Source organism: Rhineura floridana, chromosome 2, assembly GCF_030035675.1.
Source record: "Rhineura floridana isolate rRhiFlo1 chromosome 2, rRhiFlo1.hap2, whole genome shotgun sequence".
NCBI classification, from domain to species: Eukaryota; Metazoa; Chordata; class Lepidosauria; order Squamata; family Rhineuridae; genus Rhineura; species Rhineura floridana.
In genome coordinates, this window is record NC_084481.1 from 105,864,828 (window position 1) to 105,883,105 (window position 18,278).

The following is an 18,278-nucleotide window of genomic DNA, read 5'->3' on the forward strand; positions in this document are numbered from 1 at the left end:
GCCCTAGGGCTTCTTGTGTCTGAGAATCAGGCTGAAGTCCTATATCCACTTACTTGGGAATAATGCCATTGAACCCAGTGGGTTTTACTTTTGAGTAATGTATAGGATTGTGCTGTTAGGGACACTATAGGCAGAGGGGAGTGGTTTTCATGAAACTAGGTGGTCAGGATTCTTTTCTGTTCTATGGAAAATCTCAGATCTTTGTCAGTTTCATTTAATGTGATGGATACCCTGTCTTATGTTTTCTGCCTTCTTGCCCTACCTGTTCGACTGCAATATTTAGAAATATGACTGCTTGGAGCAAACCAGTGATCTAATCTAAGTTTGTGAACCTTAGATTTCTGTTGTGACGCCCAGTACCACAAATAATGTTGTCTGTCTGAAAACAGATACTTGCCTATCTAATCAATTTGAAATGCACCTGCCACACGTTGCTCACGATGGTTATGTAGATAAGAAGTGAGAGAGGAACAATTATCATCAACCACTGAGAAAACGCAAAGAATTGAATGTTGAGAGATAATAGTGTAATTAGGCAGCTGGCAGGAGAGTTGCCCATCCTTATCAGTCTCCATGGCAACAGTGGTCCAAAGAGTCATCAGTTACAGAAAGGAGTGGAAAATAATCTTCAGCAAGAAAGATGAGATCTATGAAGAGTTGTTTTTTCACTGTTGTCTGTCACTTGTGTGCTTTCTAATACTATTGCATTAAATAAGGAAGTCTGATGCTGGAAGGCAAAGTCAAAAGTAGCATAAAGATGGTAAATTAGCCTGCATTGCTTATTAGCCTACTGGCAAATATCATACAATGAATGCAGAGCTTGAAATTTGCAACTTTTTTTCATAAGTTGATCTTAATTTATAAATTATTATTTCATTTATTTTCCAGGAAAATAATGTTTGTATTATTCTGTTTGAAATACTGCTGAAAAGTTACAATTTTGGGAGAAGATCCAGTTGAGACATGGGGGTAGGCTAGCATTTATAAAAAAAAGAATGCATTCTTTAATGCTAAAAGGCACATGCGTGCAGCAAGTTTAAAAGGACATCTTTCATGCATCTCCAGAACAGAAATGAGGTAATGAGTAGTAATATAAGTTGGTTGGGGGGAAGCTCTAAACAACTTATTAGACCAGCCATTCCCAGCCAGTGTGCCTCCAGATGTTGTTGGACCACAATTCCCATCTTTCCTGACCATTGGCAATGCTGGCTGAGGCTGATGGGAGCTGTGGTCCAACAACATCTGGAGACACACTGGTTGGGAAAGGCTGCATTAGACATAGGTATATTAATAATTCTTAAACAAGGTGGCCAAAAATGCCTACTTGTGCAGGGGCTGCCATCTCGGAATACTAAGCTGTACTGAAGATATTCCCATGGATTCCCATTTAGATAAGGGATATCTTTCCACATTGTAACTGCTGGCTACTATGAACTGGCTCTGTGTGTTTTAGGTTTTGTGGGCTCTGTCTTTTATTTTAGCTCTGTGCAAGTTTATCTTCCCTTCTCTTTGTTCCTGTTTTTAAAGTGTAATAATTGCAAATATGACACCTTTAATTATCTTGCATGGTAAACTGTGCTGGCTTGGTTCCAGAGAAGTACTGGCAGAAGAAGGTTGGGAGAAGGTTACTTTTCCACCCTCTGGCACCACAGATGTTCTCACTTCACACCACAGCCCACCCTGTTCAGGAGGATCCCTCAACCCCAAGGAGAAGCCTTTTGAAGGGCTTGAGGGGAGGGGCTGCTGAGGAGTGAAAGAAGTAGGAAAATCACTTTCTGCCAACCCCCTTCTGCCAGTGCTTCTTCGGATACAAGCCACCATCTATGTGTTAATATCCTGAACATAAGCCTTAGGACATATCTTTGATACCCCTTTTTATGGTTGCTTTGGAAAAATATTGTAGATACTTGCACTGCAGAAATCCTCCCAATATCACAAATGTGCTACATTTAACCACCTTCTCCTAAAGTTATAATTAATGGTAGAATCCTTTTGTCATATTGTGGTCCTGGTACTGTATGATCAATCCCTTTAGTTCTAAAGAGGATGCTGAGTTCTGGCTCTCAGCCTTTGACTTGTTTCCCCTGGGAACTCCCTTGAGCTTGCATCCTCTTCATAATATTGTGCAGCTAGAATGGTTTACAAAGGTACCTATTTTTCCAGTCTTTTCTTGGGAAAATTACCTTTTCTTGGATTCAAATGTTAGGGAGGAAATGAAATTGAAAAGCTTTCCAACATTTTTATGCAAATTACTAGAAAACCCCATATTCAGAAAGATTGCTTGGGTGTATCTAAGTCTAGGAATTATACAGGATTCAGCAGTTAACCATAGTGTCATGGCCCCGTCAGAGGACTCATCAGACGAGGATGACTCAGGAGTAACAGCAGCAGACCCAGAAGGAGAAACGGAGGAAACTCCTGAGAACCCAGCTCCTTCTCCCCCTCAGCTGCAGAGCACCCCAGACACAGCTGAAGCCCTTCAGCCAGACGCAGACAGTGAACAGGAGACTCCCCCCTCACCTGCAGAACGTAGACAGCAGAAGGTCAGGCAGAAGAGGGGCAGGCCTGTCCACTTAAGGCCAAAACGCTGAGGGCTCACATCTGCTGACAAACCTGCTCCTTAAAAGTCCAACCTTGGCTTCAGCTTGTTGCTGACTACAATGTCAGGCGTGACCACTGTGTGTCTTCCTATCCCCTGAACCTTGACTTGGACTGATCTCTCGGCAAACTAGACCCGGACCTTCACTGTCGTCTCTTCTGGATTTCTGGCTTGGCACGTAAGCTTTGAACGGCCTCTGCCCTTATCTTGCTTCCTCCTTGCTAGCCTGGCAGATTTATAGCCAAGGTGCCGGCTGAGGACTTACGGCCTGGCAATTACCAAGGAATCTCCAGCCCTGCCTGCACCCCCACCGACACTGCTGTCTCAGTGAAGAGCTGACACATAGCTTCATGTGTGAACCTGAAAGCTGTGGTTAATTGGTCCCAAACAAGCCAGGATATTAAGTCCTGATTTAAAGTCTTAATATTGCTTTGAAACCATTAAGAATAGTTTCTGGGTTTGCATGTAACAGAAAGCTGTGGTTAAATGTTGAATCCTGGCTTGTTTTACTGCTTGCATGAAGAGAGGAACAAAGTGGCAGGAAAGGGGCTGCATTGTTGGTGCAGGCCAGTCATGTATATCCTGGCTTATTAAACCAGGATTTTGGGCTTAGCATCATATGCAGATGCAGCCTGTTTCAAGACCTCTACACTTATTTGCAAGGGAGCCAGGAAACATGCAAAAACACAAAGCTGCATGATTATCTCCACTGAAGACCATGACTTTGAGTTAAAGCAGATATGCATGTGTAGGGCCACAGTCTGCATTTAAAGTCGAAACAAGTTCATTTCTTCCATCTGTTGTACATTCTCTTGGTTCCCTTGAAAACACAACACAGTGCAATATCTCCTTGAAGAATGGGTGATTGGGATGAAAGTTTACATGAATGTTCAAGACACTATGCTGAATTTCAAGTATAAACCCATTGTTTGCCCCATACCCATGTACAGGGCCAGAACCAAGCAACATCTCTTAATTACTGTGGCTTACTACTACTTTTCTCTTCACATGGTGAATTTGCTCGAGTGTTCCTATATAGATCCTGAGAAAACACCAGAACATTCACATCAAATAGAGACCTCCTGTACCCATGCAGAAGCATCGAAAGGCCTACTCTTCCCCAGGTCCCGATGCATGATCTCATCCTGCTCCTGTACCAAGTAGCCTAGGCTGGGGAGCACCAGACTGCTGGATTCTTCAAGGCCTTCGTTTGATATGAATGGCCTGGTGCTTTACAGTATGCCTGATGTTGGGGCAACAAGCCAAGGGACGCAAGGTTATGCTGGATTCCTATGAGGACCCCCTTTGCATCCTTCATAATCTGTGTTTGAAAAGGAGAGTGTGCAAATATGGTCCTGAGACCCTCAAATTATTTGCAGCAGTGGGGTTTGCATTATGTGAAGTAATTTGAGGCTGGTCTGCCAGTTTGTTTTCTTTCAGGGTCATCTGGTTGTTTGTTTGTTTGTTTGTATCCCACCCTTCCTCCCAGTAGGAGCCCAGAGTGGCAATTAACATGACATCTGGAATTACTTCAGGTTTATACTGGTAAAGCCAAAGGAAGACTTCTCCTGGTATCTATCCAATAATGTTTGGCTCAAATGGACCTATTCCCAGTAGTTCTGAATGAATGATTTCTTGAATAAATTGTGGTTCTTTTCAAAATGCCACGCTGTGCCGAACCACATGGCTTTCTCCCATGTTTTCAAGAAGTGTTGCCAACTTGAAGAATTGAATATCATGAATGTGTACCATGGAAGGATGTGTGCAAAGAGGGGTTTTTGCAATACATATTAGAACATTGAATTCTGGAAAGTTAATAGTGATCAATTTTACATTAACAACCCTGAGTCATAGTTCCTTTTAGCCACACTTCCCAGGGAGAAAACTTCCACTGAACACAGTAGAAATAAATCCTAAGTAAACATGCATGGAATTGTGCTGGTATTCATTGTATGCTTCTATGACTTCAACTTCATAGATTCCTCCATTGCTTAGAGAAAGTGCTAAATTTAAGTTTTTGGGTTCACTTTCAAAGTCAAATACTGCAATGCAAAATGTTCAAAGGCAAGCGTTTTGCTATTAATTTGAGTTGAACTTGAACTGCAAAATACCCAGTTCAGTGGGTGGGTACTTTGGGATCATGGGCCCTTTCCATTTATTTAATTAATTTATATCTGACTTTACTGTAGCATTTCTCCTGAGGCACATAATTTGGAAATTAATAGTGATTGACATGAGATATGAGGAATGAGAGCATAGCTGAAGAAGGATATGAGCAGATCACACTTACGCCAGGGGTAGCCAAATTGGTATTTCCAGATGTTTCACTCACAATCATCATCAACCCCAGTCAGCATGGCCAATGGTCAGGAGTGAATAAAGCTATTGTCACCTGGGGGACACCATATTGACTACCCTAGGCCTACATCCTAGCTAGTGCCCTTCTGTGAGTGAATGTGTGTCATGGGTGTCCATATGAATTAGTATTTCCTAAAAAGGTCAGTGTCTGTGATAGGGCTACCTATTCCAGCTTCGTTGCCTGGAGCCCAGTGAAGCCAAGACATGTTCCAAACCAAGCAGAGTTTTTCTAGTTGGGTCACTCCCATATCTTCTTCAAGTTCTCTTCCCTCTCTAGCTGCCAATGAGGGGGGAAGAAACATTTTCTAGAAATGACATGTGTGAGGTTATCAGCTTTTGAAACTGAGCAGGGTGAACTGCAAAATCAGGAATCCCTGCCACAGAAGCTGAAATGTACTTTCTACAAGTCTCCTCCCCTGATTTTTATTTATTCATCCAGCTAGATTTGTATTCCACTTAATCATCAAAAAACCGTTAATTAGTTAACATAAGAAAATATGGATAAAATCAAACTTTAAAAACAAGTAGACATAAAATTTTATCAATATATGGATAAAATCAACAATTTTAAAACATACATAATACAATTACACGTTGCACTACTTAAAGCAAGTATGAGCTCCTGAATATAGGTATGCTGCTGTGAGAAGTAAAGGGTGAGCTTGATCCTCAATCCAAACCTTTATTGCTTAGCCAAAGGTCATCAGTCATGTACTAGTGCAATAAAAATGGGACAAATCTCAAACTATGATTAAAACAAATTAACAGTGTACCCCTCAGAAGTCACAGTTTCGTCTTTTGTTTTCCTAAGGGACCTAGGAACAGCATTGTCTCATCTTCAAGTCCTGTGGATGGCTCGCTGTGGGCTTCCAGATTTAGATGGGATCTCTTCCTGCGGCTCTTTGAAAGTAGGGCAATCGGACATTTGAATTGCTTCTTCAGTTTGTGTTTACTTTTAGTGCTCACCTTCTTTGTGCTGCTTTATATTAGGCCTATGAAGGAAATAGAGCAGTTCACGTTTTTCTTTTTTTAAAAAACTGATGCTGGAACTCTTTAAATAGTTTAGGTCTGATTAAAAGATCACTGCTGTGCATTGACCTTAAATGGTACTTACACCATATTTATTACATACAGTATTGTTCTTAGGAATTCCAGCTCTTGTAATTTATTTATTTAACAAAATTTACATATTACTTGAATGTAATCGGTTTACAAAAAACATTAAGATTATCAATAAAATATTGTATGATACCAAAACTGGAAGCCATTAATTCACTGTTTTTACATAATGTACCATAGTTAAATCTTAATGTTGATAAGGTTCTTTTGATTTCCTGTAGGAACTCTACATAGCATATAACAATATTGCTGACCTAAGTCAACTCAGCCTTTTGGAACATCTTGAAATTCTAGACCTAGAAGGAAACAACATTGAGGACCTCAGTCAGATTCAATATCTGGGGATCTGTGTTAAACTGTCTGCTCTTACAGTGGAGGGCAACCTTATTTGCTTGAAGCCAAGCCCTCAGTCTCCAGAGGTAAATTTGTTTTTAGATTTCATTACATTACATTACATATATCTATCATCTTTGTTTTAATCTGACTGTAAAACGGTATTGCTTAGCACAATATAGTTTGGCATGTGAATGCTTACCCAGGAGGGCAAATGCTACTTACCCCAGGTGAACAGGTAAGTGGAATATTACAAATACAAGAGCTTTAATAAGCACCCCAACAACTGAGTGCTGTGCAATTGGAAGCAAGTTCCATCCAATCAGTGGGACTTGTTTTTTGTTTGAGGATGTTTCAGAATTACATAAAAATGGCTGCCCAGTTTGTATATTAAAAATGGCTACTATTTTCTGAAACATCCTTGTAGTTGGTGGCTGCAATTCGGACCCAATCATCCATGCCAGTTTTCTTCATTTCTAGCACAATAAGCCCTCTTGTGCTTCATTGCAGGCCACTTTTGGAATTCTCAAGCGCTTCAAACCAAATTTGCTGTGTCATATGGGGGACTATTATGTATGTAAAGAGCCTTTCTGAATGCACAGTCAAAATGTGCTCCTGTGGTACGTGGGCAATCTTGTATTGATCACACTTGTGGCAGTATGAGATAAGCAGCCAAAGCTCTGTTAATGTGGCCACAGCAGAGGGGGCTTTTTCATTAGTGGCCTCGCACTTGGGAAACATGTTGACAACAAGGGTATTGCATGCCCCATCACTGATGGCCTTTCCAAGAGCCCTGCAGACTTATTTATTCTCAGCCACATTTGCTTAAACATGTTTTACTGGGCTGGTGAGTTGAATTGGTTTTGACTATAATTATTTATTGGAGCCCTTTTCACCATCCAGTTCACCAGCTACATTCATTCCTAGAGAAGATGAACCTGGTTATGTCATTCATGCTGAGTAACATCTAGACTGGATTAATGTAGCATGTTCTACATGGGGCTTGCCTTTGAAGTGTGTTCAGAAATTCTTGTTGTCCAGCTGCAGCATATAGATTGATTTATGAGCATATAACTGTAATGTTGTCTACTTGCATTGACGTCTATTAATTTTGGGGCCCAATCCATAGTGTTAGTTATTACCTGATGGTCTGGGACTAAGATATGTTAAGGCCTACCTGTGCATTCAGATCTACATTAGACGCGCTGCTCTGTGTCCCTTCACTGGCAGAGGTAAGACAAATGGAAACATGAAACAGCCATATGAAGCTATAAGGACTTATTGTGGAGTTATCATTGTGGAGAGAGGCTAATATTCTATCACAAGGGTAGAGAATCTTGTTGCTCTGAGTTGTGGGCAGATCATTATCTGTCCTCACTCCCTCAGGTCAACTTGACAGGTGGGTGAGATAACCCAGCTGTCAAGCACCTGATGTCAGGTGATTGACAGGTGGGCTGTCCCACCTACCTGTCAAAATTTTCATTGAAACCACTGCTATAGCAGAGCTTTTCCCCTTTGTTTTCATAGTGGTTTCCATGCATGGCATAGCAGTTAGAGTGTTGGACTACGACCTGGGAGAGCAGGGTTCAAATCCCCACACAGCCATGGAGCTCACTGGGTGACCTTGGGCTAGACACTGACTCTCAGCCTCAGAGGAAGGTAATGGTAAACTACCATATATTCCGGCATATAAGACGACTTTTTAACCCTGGAAAATCTTCTCCAAAGTCGGGGGTCGTCTTATACGCCGGGTGTCGTCTTATTAGGGTTGCCATATTGCCCGGATAGCTGGGTTTTACCCGGATTCTAAGCATGCCGCCCGGCTAGCCCCTTAGGTGGCCCGGATTCTCAGCTTTCATTTAAAAAAAAATTAAGTTTCTAGGTGGTGCGGTTCTCGATATATATATAAAAACGTCAGGCACCCCCCCCCCCGGTTAAATCTTTTTTTAAACTACTGTATAGCACTTCGTAGCTTTAACCCCACCCGTTCAGGATTTCAGCCAATCAGTGAAGTGTTTGTTTGGTGGCAGTGTCTGCAAAACCTCATTGCGAGGCCAGAAAATGGTGGTTTCCCCTCCTGTTTATCTGAAAATCTCATAAATTGGGTAGGTATATACATTTCAGTTTTTCCCCCTGTTGTGTGTAGGAGTCAGATCCTGGGCAGTGTTTTGAAAACCTTCCCAATAGTTGCTTTTGGGGGTAAAAACAGTGCTAATCCCATATGTCCAGAGTAAATCCTATTGAATTCAGTAGGAATTACTTTTGAGTAGACATGATTATGAATGTGCTGAAAATCAATGGGACTTTGGAGTGAATGTAAAAAAGAATTGTGTTTGTGTTCTCTTTCTGCCCCCCCCCAGTCCTATTTTAAAGCAAGTAGGCAGGGCTTACTTAGGTATTGCAGTTTTTATTCTGTAGGAAACTAATACTGATTTTTAAAAAACTAATACTGATTTTTCTGCAATGACCAATTGGTTTGACAATAAACTATTATATGGGCTGTATGTATTTATACATCTGCAGTGTGTGCGTGTGTGTATGGAGTCTTTCCAACACCCCTGTGAGGTAGGGTTGGAAACCAAGGCAGCTCACAACAAGAAATAAAGCCATTTAAAATCCAATAACCATAAAAACAAGTATAAACAGTTGCAAAACAGTGTAAAGTGGCATGATTCGGAATTTTGGGTTGTGTGAATGAAGTTGCTTATCACTTGAGGTTGCATTTCTGTCCCTGTTTGAGTAAGCCCCATTGAATACGCTGGGACTTGCTTCTGAATAAATAAAGTTAGGATTGCACTATAAATATCTTTACAGTTTGTGTAAATAATAAATATATTTGATAGTTATGCTTATATAAATATTTCTTCATTTATCATATTTTTGGTTTTTGGTTAGGAATCCTGACTGGTTGTGAGATGCTTAGTTTTTTGCCTTATAAGAATCTTGTTGTGGTTGGTATGGTATTACATTTAGGAAAGTGTTACTGCCTTCTGTATTTTTTTTTCCTATTTGCATTTCACTTATCTTTAACCTCACTCCGTTACAGCCATAGAAGCAACAGCAGCATATGCAAGATAATTAACTCCCATTAGTGATAAGAACAAGAATTTATAATTATTATTTCAATTAAAACAAGAGGCTTATCAATACTTTGAAGAGGACCAGATATTTATTTTCTTTCTGAGCCCAGGACTGGGTCTTTCATGATGCCCGGTGTGTGTGTGTGTGGGGGGGGAGCAGGAGAGTAGTCGATAAGACAGACATCCTGGCATTGATAATCGAATTAGCAAGGTATGTGTGGGGTTGTTGTACACTTCCAGGCTCAGTTTCATTTTGAGTATGGAGGTGGAACCTGTGTAGATGTGGTTATCAAAGGGAGAAGAAATTTTGAGTTAAGCAAAGCTCTGCTTTTATAAAACCTAAGAAACATACAGTACTTTGAATGTCTGAGTGCCTGCACCAGTGGAATACTGGAGGAACTTGTAAAACTTGCTGCAACAGTATTTAGAACTGAGCATGTGGTGTGAAAGACTCCTTTTCCTAACATTTTGGCTTGTTTTTCTCTGATTGTGTATTTTTATTGTTTTTACTATATTTGTAAGCTGTGCTGAGCTCTGTTTTTAACAGCAAAAGGGCAGGATATAAATCCTCTTAATCAATCAATAAATACTCCATAGTGTTGGAAACTAGAGTGTAGGCATTTAATGTTGCTTTTAAAAAAAAGATTTCTCACATCTTTCCCCAGTTTTTGGTGGTAATTCCTAGGCACAAAAACAAAACAACTGGACAATCCAAGTATTAATATTTATAAGTTTATAAGTGACAGTTTTCCTGCTAAGTACCTGCATGTCATAAGCAGGGGTAGTCTTATACGGCGAGTATATCCCAAACTCTATATTTTAACTGGAAAAGTTGGGGGTCGTCTTATACGCCCAGTCGTCTTATACGCCGGAATATACGGTACCTCTGAATACCGCTTACTACGAAAACCCTATTCATAGGGTTGCCATAAGTTGGAATCGACTTGAAAGCAGTCCATTTCCATTTTCCATGCAAACTACTTTGTATTGTTGGAGGAAGGCTCCTACCGCCCATAAACTGATGGGTTGTGGGAACGTGCCTTGCTCTAGCAATGGAGCAATCAGGAGTTAGCTTCAAGCTCCTGTTCTTTCTTTGTAACCAAGTGGCTACTTTCCATATATGACATCAGGTGTGGGTCAGGTGGGCATGGTTTTTGAGGAACAGCCTTGTGGGCCAAAGTGGGACCCCTCCTGGGCCAAATTTGACCTGTAGGCTGGAGGTTTCTGACCCCTGTTCTATCGTCTGAAAGGCTATGATTTATATTCTCATCCTACTATCAAATATAGAAACAATACAAGCATATATTATAGTGTCCAAACAAATATAGGTACAAATTCTGTCTGGCTTCTTCTGTGTGACATTAAATTAAAATTACATATACTGATCTGACTAAATTTACAGCTCTCTCTACAGACTGTCTGTTTGCTCACTGTAATTTGATTTCCAGATGAGCTCACCTTCCTAACATTGAAACCCAAAGCAAAAACCTAATGATGAATGCGGTGGTCTCTGTCACAGCTGTTGTTGCAGTCTCTCTCTCTCTCTCTCTCTCTCGTGTGTGTGTGTGTGTGTGTGTGTACGTAATGTGATACACCTCTCAACCAGGACAACATTGCAGACTGGAAAACCTATAGGTTATGCATCATGCAAAGCACATGCACTACGTGAGAAGGTTTTGTCTTCTGTTCTTCTGTGTTACGTACTTACCCTCATGTGGGAAATAATGTAGGCTGAAAATTCATCAGTCACTGTTAATATGATACAGATGGAGCAGCAGTTTTTGGTCCATTGAAAGAAAAAAACATTCCAGGTGCATATATCTACCACCACTGCTGCTACTTCTGCTAGTTTTTTTAATAGCACCAGTAGGTTGCTAAGCCCTTTACAGAAACTATGGGTGATGTTGCATTTGCCCAGAATCATGCAGTCTAAAGACTGCTTCAGACACATTTTTAATGCATGCATGTTAAGCTTTCTGCTAGTAACAAGCAACTGTGACCTGGAGGCTTACTCCACACCCTTGGGGCTTCCCATCTGGCCCTAGCATAGTGCCTGATCTCAGGGATGCCTCATAATGCAGCTTGTCATTTCTCCTACACAAGATGAGTCATAGGCAAAGAACTCTTGACCTCCTCTCTAGCATAAGCAGCAAAGGAGGTTTGAGAGAGCCCTCCCCTTACAAATCCCAGCTGCAAACTCTTTCCCTTAGTCATGGCTGAATCACCAGAGTCAGTAGGTGAGGTGCATAAAGGGGAGACACTGGAAAAGCCTCTATTGGTGCTCACCCTAAGAAGGAAGAGGTCAAGGAGGTCCTGTGCCTCAGTTTGCACAGGAATGGATTAGTAGGGAGAGTGTAGATTTAGCCCAGTAGTTGCTGACCAGGTTCTAACTTCCTGTATCTTAAAATGCAAAACGAATGTTACAGGGGGTGAAAGGAAACTGCTCTACTCTAGATATGGGGTGTGTGGCTTGCAGGATCTACTTTGCTTTTTTCCTAGAATTCTAAGAACCTCCAACAAGGAGGGGGGAGGGGGATAGGAGGGTGTCAGTCATACACTTCAAATTAAGCAACAAGGGTACTTCTGAGCATGTGCTCAACCCTGGAATTTTCTTCAGTACCAGAACTGACCACAACAGCCGGCCACACAACTAACTACTCCTAGTTTTTCTCTAAAGTTTCTTCATTTGAGCACCCTAATTGTAAGGCCATTCTGGATGTAAAGTGGTGGAAAAAGGGGATTTAACTTTGCCCCCACACCACAGTCCCAATCTATATCAAGCTCTCTGCAGCTGCTGGTTTGGCATAGAAAAATGTGTGATGAAAAACTCTTGAAAATCTAATGTAAATCATCCAAAGATCTACCAATAGATCCCAATTTATATTCTACCCATTCCTGGTCTAGATGAGCCAGTGGACTTCAGGATTGAAATGAAAGTTTAAGCAATAGATCCAGTGTGATCTTGGAGAGGAAGAGTCTGCAGGATGTGGCAATTGTCTGAGGATGGAGGGAGAAGGAGGGTAGAAGTGAAAGGGGTAGATGTAAGTTCGTGCCAGGGAGATGGAGAGCATAGCAGTATCCCCATGCAGGTGAGCAAGAGAGCACCCACAGTGAGACAACTGGTTTTTTAATCTTGCCTAATTGCTAATAATTAACTAAACAAGCTGAAGCTAGAATTAATGCTTTTGGTTTGAGTTGAATGTTTGTTGCATTTGTTAGAAAATTGTGCTTGGGTTTGCTCTGTTTTGTTAAATCAAAAGAAGTCCTACAAAAAGAAAATACTGAAAAATTTGGCTACATCTTTATTTATTTTACTGTATTAAATGGTGGTGTGTTTATGTGTTTCATGCCTGTTTCTCAGCTTTTTTCCCACTCTTCAAAATGTGCTTGAAATGACCACACTCAGAGATTTTCTGCTTTGGGGTTTTTTTCAGGTCCCAGACTACAATTACAGAGCTGAGGTGAAAAAACTCATCCCTCATTTAAAGTGTTTGGATGAAATACCAGCAAATCAAACTGATCTTCCTTTCCCATGCAAGATGAACAAGGACTGGCTACTTGTCAAGGAATCTATCAAAGATGGAAGTTTAGTTGAAGAGGCATCATGTTCAGGCATGCCAAATTATTTTACTAGGGACAAGGTTTCAAGGAAAGATAATGTGTACATACATACATACAGATGCTCTTGCACACACCAGAGCCAGGCCTGGTTATCAGGCAAAATAATTGGCAGTAGTTTTGCTTATGGCGAGCAAGAGCATAAGGGTAGAATTAGATGTGAAAGCAGCAGAACTACTGTATGTCTTCACACAGAACATGCTTAACAGCTGTAAGTGGGAAAGAGATAGGTATGGGTCCTCTTGAGTGCTGAGTCCTCTACATCCTGATTTCCCCATAATTCCCTCAGAATTTTCTCTCATAGCTTTGCTAGGGGAAAAGTGGCCAGGGATGAGAAGCAGTAGCAGGCAATAGAAGGGTTCAGCACCCTCCCATCTGTCACTTCACCACACTTGAAATTGCCCACCCCATTTCACTTGTTGTTACACAGTAACCAGCATTTGAAAACTTGCGTCTCTCACTGATTTCATCTAGTTCCAGCTGAATACTACCTTGAGGTAGCGTCCAGTCCAGAACAGGAACAATTAATTAGCACTGGTTGTGGTGAAGTTCATTTCCCAGAAGACAGGCATCCTGAAAATTCTGGATTACCACTGTATTTATTTTTTAAACCCTCCATTTACAAAATAACTGAACAAGGCTCAGAAGGTAATGACCTAGTATTGTGCTGTTTTCTTTGATTAAGCTGTTCCTGCTCTTTTAATGAGACTTTCTGTAAATAATGAGAAATTCTAGCTTTTAAAAATCAACAGTGGTGTAACAGGTGCCACTGACTGATGCTGTAACATAGATGACAACTTTGTCTCTAACATTTGGGGCCACCTTGGAAATATACCAAAAATCAGCAAGCTGTTAATACCAAACCAGATCTGGCGGTATATGTTTTGCTAAACTCCCATTCCATAATTCTCATCTAAATGTCAAAAACCTCGAGCTGGCTCCAAATTTTTTAAAATGTTCTTGAAGTTGTTATCATTTCAAATCTTATTCTGAGTAGGTGCTTGTGAGGCGTCCTTCCCTGGCTCTCCCTGTCAGGTTCCTACCTGCTCGTGGTTACTGCCTGTCTCTAGGCACCACCAGGGACTCCACCAGTCTGTACTGTCCTCTCTTATGGTTTCTCTCCCCGCTCTAGCACAGATCTCAACAGATCCCCCTGCTAGGCAGCACCACCAGTCACGTCCTATAACCAGTAGTCCCAGAGACTCTGCCTGAGTCTCCCTCAATTAGGTTACCTCTGTGACTGCGTGCTTAAGCTGTCCCAATCCCTTTGATTTACTCAGACTGCTTATAATTCTGGTTTGCTCTGAATACTTGTGGTGTTATTCTTCCCTTCCCCGCTGCCACCATTTGTTATAGTTTCCCTTCAGCCTTGGTTATTTACCTCACCCTCCCTTCTGGTCTGTGAAACCCCAGCCAAGGATCAGGCCTTTGGTAAACCAAATTAAGTATTTATTAAATAACAAAGATAACAAGATTTCTTCATAAGGCACATAAGCATATGGTTTTATCTAATACTAATCCGAACTCTACCCCCCTCCTTCTCCACGCTCTCCTGACAAACAACTCTCTGAAACCCACCAAAACAACCTATCAACATCCACTCCAACGTTCACCACCTATCCAGATTTACCTGACATCCTTCCATTTATACCCTCAGCCATTTTAAAACATTCAGCCAATCATCCAGCATTCTACTGCCCATTCACTCCCCCTTCCTCTTTCATTCTACTTACCATGTATCTCCTATACAAACAGCACTTACCCTATTTACACTAATACAGGAACATCACATTTCCCCCCCCTTAACATAACGGCAGAGTATTATTCCTGTTCCAGGATTTATACGCCGCGTTAACAAATAAACAAGTCTCTATGGGGAAAATGTCTTTTTTGTTCCTCCGTCTGGTCACGTCACTGCAGTCCCAGCCACTTGCCTGGAAAGTCCATCAGCCAGTACATTGTCCTTGCCTTTTATGAACTGGAAGTCCACTTGATAGTCCTGTAGGGCCCAGGACCACCTCTGCAGCATAGTGTTATGGTTTTTCATAGTCTGCAACCATAACAAGGCCCGATGATCCGTTGTTACCGTGAATCTTCGTCCCCACACGTATGGGCGCAACTTGTTCAGTCCCCACACGACCGCTAGGCACTCCTTTCGGACCGACGAATAGTTTTTCTCCCTCGGCGTCAGCTTGCGACTCAGATACGCCACTGGATGTCTGGTGCCTTCTCTCTCCTGCAGCAAGATGACTCCCAGCGCGAGGTCCGATGCATCTGTAGCCACGATGAATGGTTTCTCATAGTCTGGTGCTATTAATATGGGTCCTTGGCACAAGGCTTGCTTCAGCAGATCAAAAGCCTTCTGACATTCATCCGTCCATACCACACGCTCAGAACACTTTTTCTTTGTTAATTCATGCAAGGGGATAGGCCACGATTGCACTGCCTCTACCTTGCTCCATAAGGGGGTGACTTTCCGACTCCCCACCCCATGTCCTACACAGATTACTTCACTCACAACTTTCCCATTCACACAGCACGGTACAGATCTGACTGGGGCATGCTCTCCAGTATCAATGGAATGTCTGGCTATACTGGTTCGGCCAGGTTTATTGCCAAAGAGATTCCCATAGTTTTTCAAAACTCTCAGAATCTCTTCTGACCATTCCAATTGATCTACCCCTCCTTTGTCTTTGCTTTCCTGTACCAAATCTGGAAGTTCAGGCCCACTTCCCTCAGGGAATAAGGCAACTTGCAACACCTGTGCATCCCTGGTATGGTAAGGCTTTAACATATTTACATGAACCACTTTGCTTTTGTTTAATTGGTTTGTGGTGATTACATACGTCACTGTGTCAAGCCTTTCTCTGATGGTATATGGTCCTTCCCAGTTAGCCTGTAATTTGTCATGTTTCCTGGGTATGAACGCCATAACCATATCTCCCACATCATACACACGTTCCCTGGCTGTTCTGTCAGACCAGTAACTTTGCTTCTGCTGTGCTTGACTCAGATTCTTTTTCACCACCTCCATCATTGATGTTAATTTATTGCGGAATTCCAATACAAAATCTACTACAGAAGTTTTGTACTCTCCCAGGGTTCCTTCCCATGAATTTTTTAACAGTTCCAAAGGTCCCCTTACTTTTCTAGTGAACATGAGTTCAAAGGGTGAGAACCCTGTTGACTCCTGAGGGACTTCTCTGTATGCAAATAAGAAGCATCCCAACCGTTCATCCCAGTCTTGTGGGTGATCTTGAACATAGCTTCTGATCATGCCCTTCAAAACTCCATTGAATCTCTTTGTTAGCCCATTAGTGGCGGGATGGTAAGTAGTGGTCTTTAGATGTTTTAGACCACAACATTTCCACATACATTGCATCACTTCTCCCATGCCTTGATCCGTCAGCACTTCATGAGGGAAACCCAGCCTCATAAAGATTTTTAATAAAGCCTCTGCCACTACAGGGGCTTCTACAGATCTTAGTGCTTCTGCATCTGGGTACCTGGTGGCAAAATCCACCACCACCACTAGATATTTCTTGCCATGCCTTGTGGGTTTGGAAAAAGGGCCCACCAAATCTATTCCCACTCTATAAAAGGGTTGTCCAATTATAGGAAGGGGCTTTAAGTGTGCCTTAGTCTTTACTCCACTTTTTCCCACCTTTTGGCATATACCACAAGATAGACAATGTTGTTTTACATCTTTGGAGATGTTTGGCCAATAATAGTGTGCCGCCAATCTCCTCTTGGTCTTTTTTATTCCCAGATGTCCTGCACATGGGACATCGTGGGCTACCTCTAGCAATCTGGTTCTGTATTTGCTAGGTACTATCAATTGCTTCACTGGTTCACATTCATCCTTTCTCTCAGCAGGCATCCACAGTCTATATAAAATCCCATTCTCCCACACAACTTGATTCCTCAGTTTGTCAGTGAAAGGAATCTGTTGGGTCAGGGCTTGTTCCTTTATTTGACTCAAACTGATATCCTTATTCAATTATTCTCTGAAATGTTCTGTCTCTTCCCCAGAGACCAGCTGATACAGTTTGTCTCCTTCAGCAGGCCTGCTAGTGGTTGTTATGGCGACCTGAGGCTCGCTAACAGTTTCCACCCTGTTTGCTTCAGCCCCCCTTAACATGGCTTCTTTTTCTCTGCCAAGTTGCTGTCTGGTCACCACATATATTTTCCCTTGGGCTCCCATAACATCTCTTCCCAGTGTTACTGGTTCTTGTTGCTGGGCATTAATGCCTACTTTATATCTGCCCTCTCGGCCTCTCCACGCCATTTTCACCAGGGCCACAGGCAAGCTTTCTGGTTGACCCCTCACTCCTTGGATATTCACCGTTTCCTGAGGTAATATTTCCTCAGATTTTATTAAATCTGGCCTCAGTAATGTCTGAGCGGCACCAGTGTCAAGCAATGCCCAATAATTTGCCCCTTGTACACTCACTTCCTCTCTCAGACTTGAATCAAGGTCTGTTACTTCTGTCCAGTTTATCTGGCAAAACTGAACCTTTTTCGCTGTTTCTAAAGCCTTGGGCTCTGTTTTCACTGCCCTTGTCTGAGCAGGATTACTAATGGGGTTGGCAACCTCACATTGAAAACGTAGGTGCCCCGGTCTACCACATTTGTAGCATAATTTCTCCTCTGTTTTAGGGTACACAGATCCACTCTGGGGTGTCCTGTGCCCTTCAGATTTTACTGGAGGACTCGCTGTGGCACCACATCCCTTCTGCCAGCATTATATGGTCTGGGTTTAAAATCTCTTGATGTTTTCCCCACCCAGCCAGTTCTGTTGGAGGCGAAGTGATCCGCCATCTCTGCGGCCTCCTGCACCGATGTAGGGGAACGGTCTTTGACCAGGAGCCTTATTTCTGGTGGTAACTGATGGTATAATTGATCCAGTATCATGAGGTTTTTCACCTCCTCCACAGACTGAGCTTTTGCACTTGTCAGCCATTTCCCAAATATGTCCATCAGTTTTGCCCCCAGCTCCACGAAAGACCTCCCTGTCTGTATCTGGCAGTTTCTGAAAAGCTTTCTAAAATAATCAGGCCCCAGTCTGAATCTTTTGTAGACTGCCTCTTTAAACTCAGCATAGGTGACGGGCCTGTCTGAGGGGAAATATTGGTATACCTCTGCCAATTCCCCTTTGATCAGGTTTGATA

General features: G+C 42.1%; 1 protein-coding gene across 6 annotated transcripts in view; it reads left to right on the forward strand.

Annotated features, from left to right (window-relative positions):
• The window catches only part of LRRC56 (leucine rich repeat containing 56), a 75,738-nt gene that overhangs the window by 36,364 nt on the left and 21,096 nt on the right, over window positions 1-18,278 (forward strand). For all 6 annotated transcript variants that reach the window (XM_061609988.1, XM_061609990.1, XM_061609992.1 and 3 more), the window contains 3 exons: window positions 5,769-5,865; window positions 6,298-6,495; window positions 12,924-13,101. In XM_061609988.1, the coding sequence (XP_061465972.1) occupies window positions 5,769-5,865; window positions 6,298-6,495; window positions 12,924-13,101 (473 nt within the window). The remainder of the gene's footprint in view (window positions 1-5,768; window positions 5,866-6,297; window positions 6,496-12,923; window positions 13,102-18,278) is intronic.